The sequence below is a fragment of the Amphibalanus amphitrite genome, unplaced genomic scaffold, assembly GCF_019059575.1.
Source record: "Amphibalanus amphitrite isolate SeventyFive unplaced genomic scaffold, NRLGWU_Aamphi_draft 000006F_arrow, whole genome shotgun sequence".
Classification (NCBI taxonomy): Eukaryota; Metazoa; Arthropoda; class Thecostraca; order Balanomorpha; family Balanidae; genus Amphibalanus; species Amphibalanus amphitrite.
In genome coordinates, this window is record NW_024881502.1 from 416314 (window position 1) to 434204 (window position 17891).

At 52.0% G+C, this 17891-nt stretch overlaps 2 protein-coding genes across 2 annotated transcripts; both read left to right on the forward strand.

Annotated features, from left to right (window-relative positions):
* Positions 1–32: 32 nt before the first annotated feature.
* On the forward strand, positions 33–6397 carry LOC122377758. The gene is made up of 5 exons (XM_043358155.1): positions 33–143; positions 744–876; positions 2061–2212; positions 4180–4330; positions 4914–6397. The coding sequence occupies exons 1-5, from the start codon at positions 56–58 to the stop codon at positions 5047–5049; spliced, it is 660 nt and encodes a 219-aa protein (XP_043214090.1). The 5' UTR covers positions 33–55; the 3' UTR covers positions 5050–6397.
* LOC122377764 lies at positions 5817–11822 on the forward strand. Its single transcript, XM_043358169.1, has 2 exons — positions 5817–6558; positions 10964–11822. Exon 2 carries the CDS (start codon positions 11016–11018, stop codon positions 11670–11672), a length of 657 nt encoding a protein of 218 aa, XP_043214104.1. The 5' UTR covers positions 5817–6558; positions 10964–11015; the 3' UTR covers positions 11673–11822.
* The last annotated feature ends 6069 nt before the right edge of the window (positions 11823–17891 follow it).

Here is a 17891-nt window from a genome sequence, read left to right on the forward strand (position 1 = left end):
AGCCCGTCACGGCCGCCCGTCACACCGGCGCTTAGTGGTGACGGAGCGGAGCGCGATGCCGCTGGTGCCGCGGCTGCTGGTGCTGGTGCTGGTGGCGGTGCAGGACGGCGGCGGCTGTCACCAGCGGCAGAGGCCGATCACAGGTCAGTGCGGTCCGCGGCCGACCGCAGTCAGTGTGTTCCCTCCCCCACTGCCGACCGCAGTCAGTGTGCCCCCCCCCCCCCCACTGCCGACCGCAGTTAGTGTGTTCCTCCCCCCACTGCAGACTGCAGTCAGTGTGTTCCCTCCCCCGCTGCGACTGCAGTCAGTGTGCTCCCTCCCCCGCTGCCGAGTGCAGTCAGTAGTGTGTTCCCTCCCCCGCGGCCGACTGCACTCAGTGTGTTCCCGCTGCCCCCGATCTCAGATCCTGCCAACCGCAGTGTGTTCCCTCTTCCCGCTACAGACTGCAGCCTGTCGACTGTAGCCAGTATAAGAGGATGAGAGTTGATGTTCGGTTCGCTCCGGCGCTCGATCCCAATATGAAGCTCCTCACTGGGATGGGATCTGCGGTGATAAGAACAGCCGCAGCCACTAGATGTAGCTATTAGTATTTTTGTTGTTCTTGATTCGCCCGTTGGGGCTTAGATTAGGTGTAGGATAGGAACTACCAATAACCCAGCTTCCCAATTTCCTGGTGCGATCGCGATGCAGCTTTTCCGTGAGCGGCAATTACGATCAATGACAGTGTCTGATTCTCCCGCCAGGTGGCAGACGCAGGCTGATTCCGCGAGAAGGAGCCTCGGCCTGCTACCTCCTGCCACTGACGGACCATAAGAGGGTTCTTCGAGAAACCACAAGGCCGTTCGGAGAATGTCAGAACTCAACAGTAACCATTTTGTAAGTGCTGAGGACGATAACTGAAAACTTCCAGGCAAATGCCATCATCATTCGATCGGCGTTCACTCAAAATAACGGCCCCAGCAGGGTCTGGAATCACCTATCCGTGCTTCTATCCTCAGGATACTGAAATCCTTCTCCTCCAAGCCGCAACCCCCCTCCGGGCTGGACAGGCAACTTTATCTCATGCAGGCTGCTCCCTTGGAGCGGCACCGCTGCTCCTGAGGGAGCGCACCCCGTAGCCGGGTGCAGTGAGTGCCTTGGGGCTGGGTGGCCTGTCCTCTGGACGGGCTCAGCCCCGGCGACTCACTAGGGTGCCTGCCAAGACCAATGTCTCCCCCTAATTCCTATCATCCTTCCGGCTCTGCAATGGTCTTGTCGACCGAAAGGGCCTAACCCAACAAAACAAAACAAACAAACAAGGGTCTGGAAGAGCCGGAAGAGGCTTGGGGAAGGGGGGGGGCAAGCGCATGTGTTTGGCTTGTATAGGCCTGGTAGTACCCGAGTGCCACCAATAATTTACTACTCAATGTGCTGCGGCAGGGTCCAGTCTTAGGTGACCCTGTGACACCTTTGTGCCGACTCTGTGTTCCCGCAGACTTCACCTGGATATTTGTGCCGAGTGTCGACTCTGTGTGTGGTCCTGTAGGCTCGATCCGGATCTCCGTGTGCTCTGTAGGCCGTGCAGGATCTCCGTGTGCTCTGTAGGCCGTGCAGGGTCTCCGTGTGCTCTGTAGGCCGTGCAGGGTCTCTGTGTGCTCTGTAAGCCGTGCAGGATCTCTGTGTGTTCTGTAGGCCGTGCAGGATCTCTGTGTGCTCTGTATGCTGTGCAGGATCTCTGTGTGCTCTGTAGGCTGTGCAGGATCTCTGTGTGCTCTGTAGGCCGTGCAGGATCTCTGTATGCTCTGTAGGCCGTGCAGGGTCTCTGTGTGCTCTGTAGGCCGTGCAGGATCTCTGTGTGCTCTGTAGGCCGTGCAGGATCTCCGTGTGCTCTGTAGGCCGTGCAGGATCTCCGTGTGCTCCTGCGGGCTCTATCCGGACCACTGTGTGCTCTGCTCTGTAGGCCGTGCAGGATCTCTGTGTGCTCTGTAGGCTGTGCAGGATCTCCGTATGCTCCTGCGGGCTCTATCCGGACCACTGTGTGCTCCTGCGGGCTCTATCCGGACCTCTGTGTGCTCCGGCAGGGTGGACGGCCAGTGGCGCTGTGTGCAGACGCTCACAGGGCGGCTGGTGCCCCCGGCTGACGCCATGAGCTGCCCCGATGACGGCGCCTGGTACCTGCTCGGCCTCAGACACGTCATTGGCACCCACATGACTGTCCAGCCCTCTCGTCCAGGTCAGTCGCCGTCCCAGCCCTCTCGTCCAGGTCAGTCGCCGTCCCAGCCCTCTCGTCCAGGTCAGTCGGCGTCCCAGCCCTCTCGTCCAGGTCAGTCGCCGTCCAGCCCTCTCGTCCAGGTCAGTCGCCGTCCCAGCCCTCTCGTCCAGGTCAGTCGCCGTCCCAGCCCTCTCGTCCAGGTCAGTCGCAGTCCAGCCCTCTCGTCCAGGTCAGTCGGCGTCCCAGCCCTCTCGTCCAGGTCAGTCGCCGTCCCAGCCCTCTCGTCCAGGTCAGTCGCCGTCCAGCCCTCTCGTCCAGGTCAGTCGCCGTCCCAGCCCTCTCGTCCAGGTCAGTCGCCGTCCCAGCCCTCTCGTCCAGGTCAGTCGCCGTCCAGCCCTCTCGTCCAGGTCAGTCGGCGTCCCAGTCCGTGCCCCGGCCGGCCGGGGCCACTGCGCTGGGTGTGAGTCGCGCCCTGCTATAATCCCGCCCTATCGTCCTCCTATGTGAGCAGGGCCCGTATAATTGTGCCTAAGGCAGTATCTGTCCTTATCTGTATAAGGCCTTCAGCCGTATCTGTGCAATAGTAGGCATATGGACTACGAAACAAGGACGAATTTATTATTGCTAGAGTAATATATATTTATTTTAATGACCATTACATTAAAGTGGAAAAAAGCTTTGCACGCGACACGTAGTCATAACAGGCGTACGTAGTACGTACGTATTATCACACATATTTTGTCGCGTTTTTTCTATAGGGTAGCACATACAGGCACCAGCAGCTCTTTGAAAACATATGTTACAGCCTGCATTCTGCATTTAACCCTCGCCCTGGCAGGGCATTTTTCATAACACGGCCTGGCAGGGGGGGGGGGTCGATGCGACCCCCCCCCCTCGCGATTGGCTCCTATGGCACCTAGAAACACCAAATTTGGTAGGTAGGTGGGCCCCCTGGAGTTCTCGCCCCTGTGCAAATTTGGTCGCTCTAGGTCAATATTTAGGGGGGTTTTGGGGGGTATAAATGTAAAAATTTCGCTAAAAACAGGTCAAAAGTTTTTCGCTTATAACTTTTGATCTAATTAAGATAGAGCAAAAAGAAAAGCACCAGTGAACTCAGCACGTCAAGGCGCGTCGAATGATATACTTTTTAGCTTGCTTAAGTGTACTTAAAGTTTTTCTTAAATTTTAAGTAAACTTAAATTACTAAATTAAGTTAAAGTTGACCAAATTGCATCATATCGCATATCATTCGATTCGGCTGATCACCAGGAACACAATGATACCATTTTTGAAGCTCTAGCGTCATTATGTGCCAAGTTATTGGCAAAAACGTCATTTGACCTTAGTTGACCTCATTTGACCTGACCCATGGATAAGTACACCAAACAAAGAAGCACCAAGTGACCTGCTGTTAAGTACTGTGGTTTCAAAGCACAAAAGTGATAAAACGAAGCGGATATCTCCAGTATTTTCCGAATTTAGTATATTCCCATAGGCTTAACATTACGACGTAATGACCTCTAACTGACCTCAGGTCAGTGACCTCAAAAAACCCGAACTATATGTTATACAACTCGGTGAACTTAGCACATCCTGAAAGTTTGAAGGAAATCAGTGCAAAACTGTGAGTTGGACAGGTGCAAAAAGAAAATTGAAATTTGACCATGACCTTGTACCGGTTTTTCTGACCTGGTGACCTGACCCAAGGTCACCCGGACCTGAAATTTTCAGATCATATGTAAAAAGGTTGCCCCATAGGCTGTGCCAAATTTGGCGGCGCTGCGCGCCGCCGTTTTTACGCTATCTTCGAAAAACCTTAGGGGGGGGGTCGCATCGACCCCCCCCCCCCTGCCAGGGCGAGGGTTAAGGCTAAGCCGTCATTTGTGAGGCAATGTTGTTTCATTCAGACTGAAGCGTTATCGCACGCAGTTGAATATGTTCCAGTGTCGGGAAGTTAAATGGCTGCGGGGTATGCCGTTTGTTCCCAGAACCCGGCGAGAGGTTTGTTTGTTACCAGCTGCGGCGGCCCGAGCGAGACCCACTCTTCTGGCGGACTCATTTGGAGAAGACCGACCTGGGGCTCTACTACTGCAAAGCTCTGTATGGGTTCGGCACGGCAGCTGTTGCTCTGTACTTGGTGTACGTATAAAACGCTGGCATTTGTAAAGGGAACTAAAACAAACTGCCAGTTGAAAGTTCGAATTACTGGCTGACTAAATGGAGATTGACAATTACCCAACCATTGGCGCTGGTTTTGTATCGCATGTTTTATCTCGTATTTGTTTTATTTTCCTTTAAATACGACATCCTGATATCCAGCCCCCTCATGCTTGCACTAGCAAACATGCCTCGCTTCTAAAAATGACGCAGCCGTTTGGGATTGGATTTTTGTCTTGTCCTCTTCTATCTTCATGAAGTTAATTTTATATGGAGTCGTAGCTCATTGCCCCGGCCTCATCAAAGCATAGACATCGCAGGCGGTGAAGGTTCAGCACTTACGCCTTGTGACCAAACTGCCAGCGTGTTGTTTTGATCAAATCGTTAACAGCAAAAAAAAAAAATATATATATATGGGTGTAACTAATAGCTTGAATGCTTAAAAACTATATCAATGTCTCTGCTTCAGGTGTCACTAGACACCTTCAGGTGTCACTAGACTCCATTTGTCTCCAGTTCCACCAGTTGTCTCCACTGAGTCAGCGGTCTCCGCCTGTGTCTCCAGGGCCGATGCTGATAACGTGCGGCACGGGTTCTGCTTTTTCGCCGGCTCCAGCTCGGACGTGCCGCGGGCGGTGTCCCCCGGCTGGTGCCAGCCCTCGGCGGGCGGCGTGCTCGCGCTCCGAGCCTGGCGCACATAGCGCCGAGGGCAGCGCGCCCGCCCGGCCCGCCGCCGCTGTCATCCGGGCAGCGTCCGGCCGTCCGGCCGTCCGGCCCCCGCTGCAACTGTGCCGGGAAGTGGTCTCTGTGGTCTCGACCTGTGCCGGGAAGGCCGGTACCGGGGCGCTCTATCACGTCGCCGCCCACACGCACCAGTATGGCGCCAGTGCCGGAGAGGCTGTGTGACGACACCGGCACCGCCCGAACACTGCCGACGGCCCGCAACACACACCCATGGGGCGCCCCGGAAGTGACACACTGTAATGTAACTGTGACAGGCTAATGTAACACGAGCGTGAGCAGGTTACGCTGCCGATCGAGCAATGCCGCATTTGGAGTCTTGCGAACGGCAAAGATTCAACGTGACGTCACGCAGAATCTTTGCCGTCCGTGGACTAGGAACCCGGCCTAGAAACTGTTCACTGCGTTCCTTTTATGTGGAGCTGCTCAGCCGAAGATTGCTGCAGCCAGAGTATAATAAAGTACCGTAATAGTAGTATCCACCGCGCCGGTTGCCTGTCGGCTCAGCGCTGGCAGCCGCCGCCTGGAACCGGTAGACTGTGCCGCCTGACTGGAGTGTTGAGCGGGTCAGCCTACCCAGACCGGCCCGGCTCGGCGGTGGAGACTGAGCGCTGTGTGGGCTGGACGTCCCCGCGAGGAGCGCAGGACTTCGTGCCTCTTACACCCAAATGCATATCCACCTAGAATCCGTTTGGCTGAATCTGGTTTTTGCACAATATTCGCATAAAAATATGACATAGCACTTTATGGGATAATTATGCATGTTATGTATTTAAGCATAAGGGAAAATTTATTTGGAAGTAAAAGCAACGAAACTCTGTAATAGTGATGGAAACAGACAACAGTGCATTGTCCATTTAATTAAGTCGTCCAAAGACATTGCACATCCATCACATTGTGCTTGAAACTGATTTGTGTGTAAAAGGCGAGCCGCGGGAACACCGAGAAAGTCGCCGGGCCGATAAATTCCTCTGCCACTGTCAAAAGTGTCCATTATAAGATGTAGCTATACGGTTTCATCACGTGTCTTTCAGGATCTGAGAATGTTTTCGAGCATGGACAGCTGAAGAGTTTGCTGAGCTCCGTTGACTCCGTTAATTGAATCACATGTCTATGAGCGTTTTATTGCCGTGACCATCCGTGACCAGCTGTGACCACAAAACCGCTGTGACCTTGTACCTTTGTAATGACATGCGCGTTAGCTGATCCAGTAGTCATCGCCCTCTAGTAACGGCTGTACGCTTGAACATTTTACACGACCTTGAGCTGAGATGACGTCCATTACATATAATACCAAGATGAGGTTTCTATTCGCGTTTTGACGTTCAACCAACAGGCTGATATACTAGACTAGAATAGAAAGAACACAAAGACGGTAATGAAACTTGACAGCTCGATATGGAACTTGACGATCAGAAGCCTAGGGCGCGATCCATCCAAGCAAGTTCAGATGCCTCGGTGCTCATAAGGTAAATATGCGACAATTTCCTTATTCATTAGCTACCCAAATGCTTTAGAAGTTTTATGTTAAAAATAGCTTGTTAACCCTATTAGTGGCAGGCTCCTGGCTACCCCCTATTAGTGGCAGGGGGGGGGGGGCTGTTTACGACCCCCCCTTGATATCTCGAGATCTAACGGGCCGATTTTCAAAATTCAAACGGCATTCGATTTCGCTCAACGTGATCTACATTTCTAAAAAATAAAAAATAAAAAAATGTCAATAGGGGGGTTAGAGGGGGGTAAAAACAGGCAAATTGCAGATATATTTTAGACTGTTTATCACGGCCAGGTTTCTGAACCAATCTTAACGCAACTTTTGCCGATCGATAGAGAATGAACCAGGAATTCACATGGATCCTAAAAATATGCATTTTCAAAAATCATAGGCGGATACAGATCATTGAGATTGGGGGTACACAAAAAGTATAGTAAATAAGGTTTTTGTTGGTACTGTTTCTAAAAAGGGTGGTAATGGTCTTGTTATGTTATAATTTTCTTATGAGAGAACGACTAAAATTGTATTGGTAATGCATAGGCGGTGTCAGGGCACCTATGTTGGGAGGTAAAACATAACCCCCCTTTTTGGACGCCTGGATCCGCCTATTATAGCAAAAACGTGTCAAAAGAGGATGCACAATAACTGTATATGTTATCACATGATACCTTTTATTCACTGTTCGTAAAACTGGTGCAGCATCGTGATCTTCGCCCAAATGACTCGCTTCACGAATAGGACCCCCCAATTCCCAGTGCTCTGGAGCCGCCCCTGGTAAAGTTATGAACTTGAAATTTTCATGGAATGTGCCCAATTTAGTTTTAGGAAAAGTCAGAAAATTTCAGCATCGTAGCTTCAGCGGTTTCGGAGATATTCCCGAAAAACCTGAGGGGTGGATAAAAACAACCCCCCCTGCCACTAATAGGGTTAAAAATATCGTAGTAGCAACTTCTTTGAAACAAGTCATGTTTTGGACGAACAACACATTTCACAATTCAAAGATTTAGAAGCTCTCAGCTGTCGGGTACCTGCTAGGTAAAGTTTATTTTAAAGTTCGTTATAAATGGATTAAAACTGCTACCGCAATTTTACCTGGGCTCCAGCTTATGGTCTCTGAGTACCTATAGGCGTCGCCAGTGAAAAGCCATCGAACGGCCCAGCATCTGCCGAGAGCAGTGTCCATCGAGTGGCCTTAGTGACCTCAGAAAATTGTTTTATTGTTTGATCTTGGCCGTGCTAGAGAGCTTCTGAAACCTTTTCTCATTACGGAACTTAAAAGAAGCAAAACGTTTGCTTTTCTTTGTGTGCGATAAGGCAGCATTACGTCAGTAAAGAACTTCTGCCCAAAAGTCATTGGCCAAAAGAAGATGTAAAATAGTCATCGAATGTGGTACATTGTGAATAACTACTGAGTAATTTTTGATTCTTTGGCGTCTTACAGCTAGGGAGAGCTGGAACACACGCAATAGGAGCTGGTTAAGGTAAATGATATAGGGCATTATTGCTCACGGGAGTTACACATCTGCTGAACTTATTCGCCTCTTCAGTTCGAAAGCAAGGACCAACTTTTCAGACCTCTCTCTCTCTCTCTCTCTCTCTCTCTCTCTCTCTCTCTCTCTCTCTCTCTCTCTCTCTCTCTCTCTCTCTCTCTCTCTCTCTCTCTCTCTCTCTCTCTCTCTCTCTCTCTCTCTCTCTCTCTCTCTCTCCCTCCATTCGGTGGAGGCTGCCGCCGGTCGTGTCGCCCTGTTTTCGTCCTTCCGCACTGTCTGCGGTGACGACTGACGACTGCCGATGGAGCCCGGCTGACGCGGCTCCCGTCCGCCTCTCCCGGGGGACGCCGACTCCGGGACGCGGCGCCGCAGTGGCGTGTCACCTCACACCGCTGAGACGGGCTGCGTGCAGCTGCCGAGGCAGCAGGCCATCTTATCGACATACGCCATCATATGAGCTGGCTCCGATCCATCCGCCCTTGTAAACAAATGGCACTTGACATTGAAAATTACTTTCTTGATTCTTGAATTACACTTGAAAATGCCTTCTAGCAATGAGCATTGCCGAAAAAATAATCCTGGGCGAAGTCGTTCAAAGATAAGTGCTTTTCTTGCAAAGCAATATCGTAATATTGACAAAGTAATTGCAAGCCAATAGCTGAAGCATAGAATGTGCAGCTCTGCAAATCGGTCGTGCACATCGCCTCCCGCGCGGGTCCGGCATCAAGGCCTGTGTGACTCTGAAAGGTCAGCCCGTGTGGGCTGGGCGGCTTTAATTGGCCTGTCGCCGGCGGCCGGCGCCGTCCCGCTCAGCGGCGGTCATTTTTTAGCGGCGGTCGCGTGCCTTTGATCACGGAGCCCGGCTCTAATACGGGCCGGATGAGGCGACAAAAAGTCGGCCGACCGCCGACCGCTCCGGGCCGACCCCGCTCGGCGGCCGATCAGTTCCGCAGCGAGCCCATCGTGTCCGGCCGACAGCCAGCGGTGTTTTGTTGGCCGCCTGTTTTTCCACAGAATGGCACGGCATAAATGTCCAGCCGTCAGTCCATCACAGTCCAATGGGTGATAGCCCTGTGGGTGCTCAATAAGCGCACAGGTATGCCGCGCGCTTTACCATGCTCATTGATTGCCATTTAGGAGCATATGTTTTAACTGTGCGCGAATTCATGCTGTTGTGCACAGTGCACGACATTTAAATTCAGGTTTACAGGGAGGGGTGGTTTATCAACGATGATGTATGAATTCAACTCATTTGATGAATGGACGATTGATAGATTCATGATGGATAACTATATACCTAACAATGATAGGAATCCATACACCAGAACATACCTCGACACCGCCCGTGACACTGGCGGATCCAAGGGGGGCGGCGGCATTTGGGACAAATGCCCCCCCCCCCTGCAGTACCTACCCGAAACCGATAAAAAATGCGTCTTCTCGACAATAAAACGAAAACTCAACAACGTTTATGGGGAAAAGGTCAGTTTAACCCTATTCCTGGCGGGGGGGGGGGGCCTCAGGAGCCCCCCCTTGAGGTTTTTTGGTTATATCTCCCAAACGCGTTGAGCTAGGAAGCTCAAATTTTCTTACTTTTCCTAAAAGGCTTCTACGCAACATGTCTGAAAATTTTGAGTTGATCTGACCTCAGGTCAGGTCACCAGAAGCGGTTTGGTGACGCTACCTCAGAAAAGTTTGCAATCACGCCAGAGCTAGAGTTTTTGACCGATCAATTTCTTCTCTTCAGGGTTTAGTTAGGGTACCAGTATGTGCAATTTGTATATCTCGGAATTTTGATATCGGTGACCTAAGGTCAGGTCAATTTCGCGACCTCCCCATTATAAGTCAATGGGGGAAAAATCAACTCCCTGTTTTTACCACTAAAACGGGTCGGAATGGCCCCATATACCATACATGACTTCATATACGATCAACCTTCACTACATTGAGGTCTGTTTTGCTGTTGGGCAGCTGTGAGGTCATGTGACGTCATCAAAGGTCACCAAAGGTTTTTGGCCAATAACTCCGTACAGGAACAAGATACAGACGCGTGGATGGTCTCATTGTGTTCAGCTCGTCAAGACGCATCGAATGATATACATGATGACCTCGAGGTCACGTGACCTGAGGTCAACCTTTGACCTTGACCTTTCGAGGTTAACATATATATCATTCGATGCGGATTGACGAGAGGATCACGATGATGCCCTTAGTTTGTTCCTATCTTGACTAATTCGAAAGTTATTCGAGAAAAACTCTCTCCATATCTAGTGCCGCCATTTTGACTTTTTCGACCCCTGTGACGTCATCTTTGACCTGACCTGAAAATGACCTTAGTAAAAATTGTAGATCTTGGCCGTGCGTATCCGATGCCGTTTACCGCTTGTCGCTATCTTGCTTCGTTCTCGAGATCTCAGGGGGGGGGGGCGAATCGGCCCCCCCCCCCGCCAGTTTCTTGTCCCGGCGGAGCCCGCCAGGAATAGGGTTAAACTGCACAGCAGTATGTAAGGAATCGACATCCTATGAGTTTTTGGATTTTGAAAGAACTGTTTTGGCCGGACGTATGCCCCCCCCCCGCAGCATCCAAGACCGCCTTTCTGGATCTGCCAGTGGCCTGTAAACAAATGCATTTCATTATCTATATTGCTATCTTGTGCTAGAAATGACCAATGAGGAGCGAGCGCAAAGCTGCCGCCCATCCGATCTGTCCCCTGCAGCTATTACGGCAGGAGCTAAGGTGAAGATGATGTGCTGCTGGCGGCGGACCTCAGGTGGCCGCGCTGTGTTGTTAGGCCCACTGTGCGCCGGGCGTCTTCTATGGTTTGCCCTACCCGTCCGCCGCCGGCCGCCGGCCGCTGTATTACCCGGTGTGTGCTCTGCTGCCTGCAGATAACGCAGCCGACAAATATTGACCTGCAGTAGCGCCGAGAGGCGGCCCGCCATGTCCGCACCCGGCCGGCGGCGGCGGCGGCACCGGCTGGCCGAGGGGCGCGCCGCGCTCAGCTGCGGCGAGCACGACCAGTTCGTCAGCGGCCTGCTGTGCCGCAGCGGCGTCACCTGGGCCACGCCGGGCTGCGCGCGGCCGGCCGGCGGCGCCAGCCGCGCGCTGGGCCTGGCGCCGGTCAGCGCCGGCCTGTCGGCGGCCACGGCGGCCGCGCTGCTGGTACTACTGGCCGTGCTGGTCGGCTGGGCGCGCCGCTGCGCCATGCTGCGCCGGCTGGGCCGCACGCCCGACCTGGACGCCGCCGACGCCGCCGACCCGGAGCGGCCGCTGCGATCCTCGCTCAGACAGCGCCGCAAACGGCGCCGCGTCCAGCGCCTGCTGCGCCTGCGCCGGCACCATGTGCGCTTCAACGAGTCTGTCGACGTCAACGTGTTCACTGGCCTGTCGGGCACGACGCTGACGTCGACGTCGGAGGGCGCGCCGTCGCCGGGGGGAGGCGTGCGCGGCCGGCACGGCTCGCTGTTCGTGTCCGGCCTCGGCGCCGCCCACACCTCGGACGACGACAACGACGAGGCCGATGAGATGTCCGAGCCGGAGTTCGATGGCGAGCCGTTCGGGGGCGCCGCCGCTGAGGAGGAGGACAAGGACAAGTAGCGCAGCCCGGCGGCACCAGTCGGTGCCCGAGCGCCGGCCGCCGGCAGATATACAAAGCATCAAGCGGGCTTCGTGTAGGATTTGAGTTGAACGGGTCGGATTTGAATGTTCAATGTTTGTTACCTCCAAAAAAAAAAAAAAACAGTCAGCTGTGTTTTCTTGCTTTACCCGTGCCCTGGTGTGTGTGTGTGGGGGGGGGGCTATTTTTTGCCCCCCTCCAGACTTTTCGATATATCTCCAGAACCGCAGCGCCGATCGTCACCAAACTTTCAGTACCCTCCCGGACATCAATTTTACACATTGTGACCATTTTGTCCAAAGGCTATGATAGGTTGACCGGAAATGACGTCAGAGTGACGTCATGTTCTGCCGTTTTCGACCCAAAAAAGGTTTTCGCGGGAAGAGCTGTCAGGCCTATAGCTTTGCAAATACAGAAAAATGATTAAGACATAAAAGCTGCAGCATTGACAGGGCTACAATACTGTTATCTCAGATTTTTGAAATATTTGGATATGACCCCTAAAAATAAAAAAAATAGATTTTTTGAATATAACAGCCGAAAAATCCTAAAAGTTTTTTGAATTTCGTAAAAGCGGGATATATGGGACAGTCCTTACCGCCTTCTATCCACATACCAAATTTGAGATCGAAACCTCTTTTTTGGCCAAGTTAGAGCGAAAAACTGTTCAAAATTGATGGCGTTAAATTTTCAAACTCAATTTTTAGCAATTCTAGACCCCGTAGCGCAAAACAAAGACCACTATTAGACTCCCCGTGACGAGCTGCATCGAATTAATACCGATTTTATGCAAAACTATCAACTTTAATTTTTTTTTTAACCTGACCTTGACCTGACCTCCACCAGAGAGTGACCTAAGCCGTACCTAATGGTCTTATAACCAACACCATTGAGTTGGGAATGAAAAAATGGCCACAAAACATGCATCGCACAACCCTAGTAAAGTTGGGTTCATGTGCTGACCCTTGGTGACCTGACCTGTGACCTGACCTGGTATTGTCAGTGACCTCTAATAGCAACATATGTACTAGGCAACTGACGCCCTATCGCTGATTCTCGACAAAATGCGTTTTCCTCGGTGTTATAGCGCATTCCCTAGAAGACCCGTGAACGGTGAAACATTTCATCTTTGACCTGACCTGTGACGTCATCGGTGACCTCGAGGTCAATGAAAATAGGTTTCGTCCGACAGCTTTTCCAGGGCTATCAGACGCCGTTTAAATTTTGACGATCGGCGCAGTAGTTTCGGAGATAGGAGATAGGAGCTCTCCACAGCCCCCCCCCCCTCAGTCACTCGCGTTATGAAAAATACCCCAGTCATGCGCGGGTTAACATTAATGCTCCAAATGTGTTTTACCCATCTTCAATTATTGTACAGTCAGTGGAACTGATTCAAAATTAGGTCGTAGATACTAAAATATCCGTGCGTATCGACCAATTATGACCACGTGTAATTGCGTAAATTCATACAACACTTTCTAACCATAAACATCTCTAAAAGGCACTTTAGTAGCTAGATGTAATGCAAATCTAGAGTTAAAATCACGCTCGTTTTGGATAATTTCATGTAAGACAAGTACTAAAAAGTGATGTAAGTATGTACTTATTCAACCGTCGCTTTCAGCGCTCCGCGTCAGAGCGACTTTGAGGTGAGATATTGGCGGCATGCAAGGTAGCGATGTGAGTAAAATGGTTTTAATTCACATTTTAATTTCTTGCTTAAAAAAAAGTGACCCTAACTCAGATTTTGTGGGAAAAGGTCATATCTTTTAATAGAAGACAACACCTTTGAAAGCCTTTATCACTTTTGGATCATTTAAGCTCCCCCATCAATGAATCGTTTGGCAGATGCCGCAGGCCGAATAAGCAATTCTGAGCTTCATTTGCACTCCCACTCAGGCGTGCTTGGAACGCAGTGTTTGGCGAGCGCGCCTGCAGCCGAGTGTGAAGTCGCCAGAGCGTCCTGCATTGCAAGACAAAATGAGCTGTCGAATCGAGCGATATGTTATTATAAGACTTCCCTCGACCAGCCTCGCAACCCTAGCGGCTTTGATTTGACGTTGACCTGAAGTGAGCACCAATGCAGACCTTTCCCAAACACAAGCTTACAGGTTTCGACGTGGGTCAGCACGAAACGCACAATGGTACCAAAATCGCAACTCTGCACTATTTTTGGTATAGATGTTTGCCGAAAACCAGACCCTCCATTAACCCCTTTGAGGTGTGGCAGGTTCCAGGTCCTGTTTGGTGGCAGAGGGGGGGGGGACAAAAGCCCCCCGTCGTGTCGCTATCCGCCACGTTTTGGTTGTGTTGGTGCGAAAAATAGAAGGCGGAGGATTTGTTCGACCCCTCTCTCTTCAACCCGCGCCCCGTAGGGCTATCAGTGGACTCTATACCACCCGTAGCATACCACCCGTAGGGTCCACTCGGAAAGTTACGGGCCGATTTTCAAAATTCAAAGGGCGTTCGATAGCCCCACCAGGGCTACCTTGTGACCCCCAACTTCATTGACTTTCGTCAAAAACCGATGATGTCACAGGTCAGGTCAAAGGTCGCATTCTCACCGTTTACAGGCATTTCAATAATTGTGTTGTAAAATCGAGTAAAAGAGAAATAGTTGTCGCATGCCGTTATATTGTCAGCGACTACATTTGAAACAAATTTATGGTATGCACTACCCAGCACATACTTTGGGCAATAGTCTCAATAACTTAAAGGGACACTCCCACCTTAACATTAGTTTTGAGTTGAGATAGCCAAATTGGTGGCCATGGCCTGCAAATACCGGTTTGGGCACTCACAACATCGACAAATGCTTTAATTCGGAGATATGGAATTTCAAACTTGCAGTTTTCGGATTCTAAGGGGCTAATGCATTGGTATGCCCCCTTAGAATTTGTGACGTCAGCGGAGATCTAACGATTTTTAAATCTTTTACTAAAACGTTTGGTAGCACGCGGTGGTATGTGCTGCTTTGCGCGCAGCAAATGCCGCACTTTCAAATAAAGTCGCTAGGAACAGCGGAGATCCCAAAAAGTAAACAAAAGTAAAAGTCTAATATCTTGAAAACCGGTGAATATTTTTCGATGACATTTTATAGATATTCATTTTTGCTCTTTCTGAACCGAGCGACATCACTTTCATGCCAATTCATTAACTTTTTTGAAGGTGGGAGGGTCCCTTTAAGACGTCGTCAGATGTCGTTGACCTCAGGTCGGGGGACCCGGTGGTATGTGATGGGTGCCTGTGCGTGTGTGGGGAGGGGGTGCCGACGGACTGATGGTATCAGCGGCGTGTCTCGTCGTCTCGGCTGTGACAGTGAGCGATCACTGCGCCGGTCTTCGGCGCCGCTCCTCCGTCACAGATCGCCGCGCAGCCGACATGAGCACAATTAGCGCTTCTGACCGGGGAGGGGCCGCAGCGCCCGGCGTGAGAGGCTCCGAAACAGGAGAGAGAGAGAGAGAGAGGAGAGAGAGAGAGAGAGAGAGAGAGAGAGAGAGAGAGAGGAGAGAGGAGAGAGATGAGAGAGAGGGAGAGAGGAGAGAGAGAGAGGAGAGGCGAGAGAGAGAGGAGAGAGAGAGAGAGAGAGAGAGAGAGAGAGAGGAGACGAGAGAGAGAGAGAGAGAGGAGAGAGAGAGAGAGAGAGATGAGGGGGAGAAACAACGCCGATCGGAGCTGCTTATGCTGCCGGTCACATGACAGCCCCTCTGGGTCAAAGCTGTCTCCGGACCGGTGCGGCGGACCTCTGTTCCAGTTGACCCTCGAACAGCAGCCGCTCTGCCAGCTCGCAGGCCAGAGAAAGCAAAACTGTCCCATCACATCGACTCCGGCTGTGTCTCATCATCCGATTTTCGTCTGGACAGATTGACAGATTGCACAAATGGTTACAAAGCTACACTCGTTAGATATTTTTGAAAAGCTGCACTGCGGCCGTCCAATTATTAAAAAGACGTGATGGGACTCAGTCTCAGCTCACTGAAGTTTTGCTTGTTTGTTGCTGACATGGTGATCAGTGATCTAGAGACAAGAATTTTCATAAACTAATTATAAAGTAATCTCGATTTACACGACCCAACGAAGTCTTTGAAGGGAGGCCGAAATTACAGTGTAAGACGATATAACTTGGCTGATTGCAGAGTGCTGCTGCCGTGTTCCCGGGTGCTGTTGAAATTTCAAGGAGCTTTAACCCTCGCCCGCACATGGGGGGGGGGGGTTGCCACCCCCCCCACCCCCCCAAGTAGTCTTTCTGCTCTGCACTCAACATTTTTAGTAAGCTACAAGCGTGATTTTTCGAATAGCTGCTTCTCTATCCTTTATGATCTTCACAGGCATTTCAATAAATGTGTTGTAACGTCGAGTAAAAGAGAAATAGTTGTCGCATGCCGTTATATTGTCAGCGACTACATTTGAAACAAATTTGAAATGCGTTGACATGATCCTATCCTAATGATCTTAGGAAATGTCGATACTGTGTCGTACGCACAGCCGACGGCATCTCAGCCGATCACCAGTGACATGTCGATACTGTGCCGTGCAATACAGCCTGAGTTCTATCTGTTGGACAGTCATTTGTCAGATGCGGCCGTAATGGCGCGGCCGGCGCATAATTCGCCGCTAACTTCTCACCGCCTCCGGGAGATATCGTTTGTCACGGCAGCCGCGGCGAGCGGCGCGCCCAGATCACACAGCTAATGAATATTAATGCCTTTTTGATTAAATAGGATTATACCAATGATTATGACAAATGCTATCCATTTCATAAATTTTGTAGATGCGTGCAAGCAAACCGCGCTACTGGTCATGTAAATCATGCTTATGTCATATACCAGAAACGGGTAAAATCCTCCCTAGAAGAGTTATTAGCATTAGGAGAGTTATTGAAAGGTGAAATGTGACATTTTCAATACGTTGGAACCCGTGTCATACTCTGATAGAACACAACAATTCATGATGTTAGATAATACCGCTAATATCTCGGCTCGAATTCTCATCAGTGAGATAAGGGCGACGTCTCCAAACGACGATTGGTGTGCCGGTACTATGTAACTAAGCAGGCATTTCGATAGTTACCCAGCCAATGATTAAAGCCAACAGGTGCGCTCTGGCCTTTAAAACATAACGGAGTGGCGATACTGCGCTAGAAACTGTCGGCTACCTTGAACATTTTAAGCGCCAAATGCTGCTCTCGATGTTCCATTGACCAATCAGCTAAGCCAGCTTCAGTTCGAACTCCAGAGTCCAGCTGGAGCTCACCTTCTCGGAGATGAGGACCAGCCCTGGAGCTCTCCACCCATGGGGACCAGCCCTGGAGCTCCCGCGGACCAGCCCTGGGCTCCGGGGACCAGACCTGGGCTCCGGGGACCAGCCCTGGAGCCCCGCCTCCCCGCGGGCCAGCTCGGCCCGACCCGTGCGTGGCCGCTGACGGCCGCCCAGCTGCTCTAAGGATCTAATCAATGTATCCCTCCGGTGGCCACTGACGCGCCCGGGTGCCGTAAGCCGGCCCGGCCGAGCGGCGGCACGTGCGGCCTTCGTTAGGCCGCCGTCCCGTCGTCCCCGCCGTCCCGACGTCCTCCCGCCGTCCCGCCGTCCCCCGCCGTCCCGCCGTCCCGCCGCCGAGAGCCACTCAGCCCGACGGCGGGCGGCGGGGGAGGACACGTGCCATCCGTGTCGGATGGACACGTGCCGCACGTGCACCACTGCGGACTCCGGTGGTGACCGGCTCCTCTTTCAGCCGTCCGGCGTTGTCCCGGTGTCTCTCACCGTCTCCCTCGTCGTCACGGTGTCACCCGCAGTCTTCCCACCATCCCCACCGTCTCTTCACACCGTCCTCCCCCGCCGTCCACGTGCAAAGAAATCCATCCAACGCCGTCCCTGTGTCTCCCACTGTCTCTCCCTGCGTCTCCCACTTTCGCGGTGTCTCCCACTGTCCCGGTGTCTCCCACTGTCCTGGTGTCTCCCACTGTCTCCCACTGCCTCCCCCGGTGTCTCCCACTGTCTCCCACTGCCTCCTCCGGCGTCTCCCACTGTCTCCCCCAGTATCTCCCACTGTCTCCCCTGTGTCTCCCACTGTCCCGGTGTCTCCCACCGCCGCCCCACCGCGCTGCTCGGTTCCTCCCGGAGGTGTGATCGGAGCTGGCTCCGGGCAGACGGACGGCCATCTGCCAGCTGGCGGAAATCCGCCGACCGGCCCTCCCTGTGAA

Bases quoted from the DNA above. Each gene is read 5' to 3' on its own strand.
- LOC122377758 (XM_043358155.1), top strand. From the start codon at position 56: ATGCCGCTGGTGCCGCGGCTGCTGGTGCTGGTGCTGGTGGCGGTGCAG. The intron at 144-743 runs GTCAGTGCGGTC...TTCTCCCGCCAG, and splicing joins GCGGCAGAGGCCGATCACAG to GTGGCAGACGCAGGCTGATT. The intron at 4,331-4,913 runs GTACGTATAAAA...CTGTGTCTCCAG, and splicing joins GCTGTTGCTCTGTACTTGGT to GGCCGATGCTGATAACGTGC.
- LOC122377764 (XM_043358169.1), top strand. From the start codon at position 11,016: ATGTCCGCACCCGGCCGGCGGCGGCGGCGGCACCGGCTGGCCGAGGGG.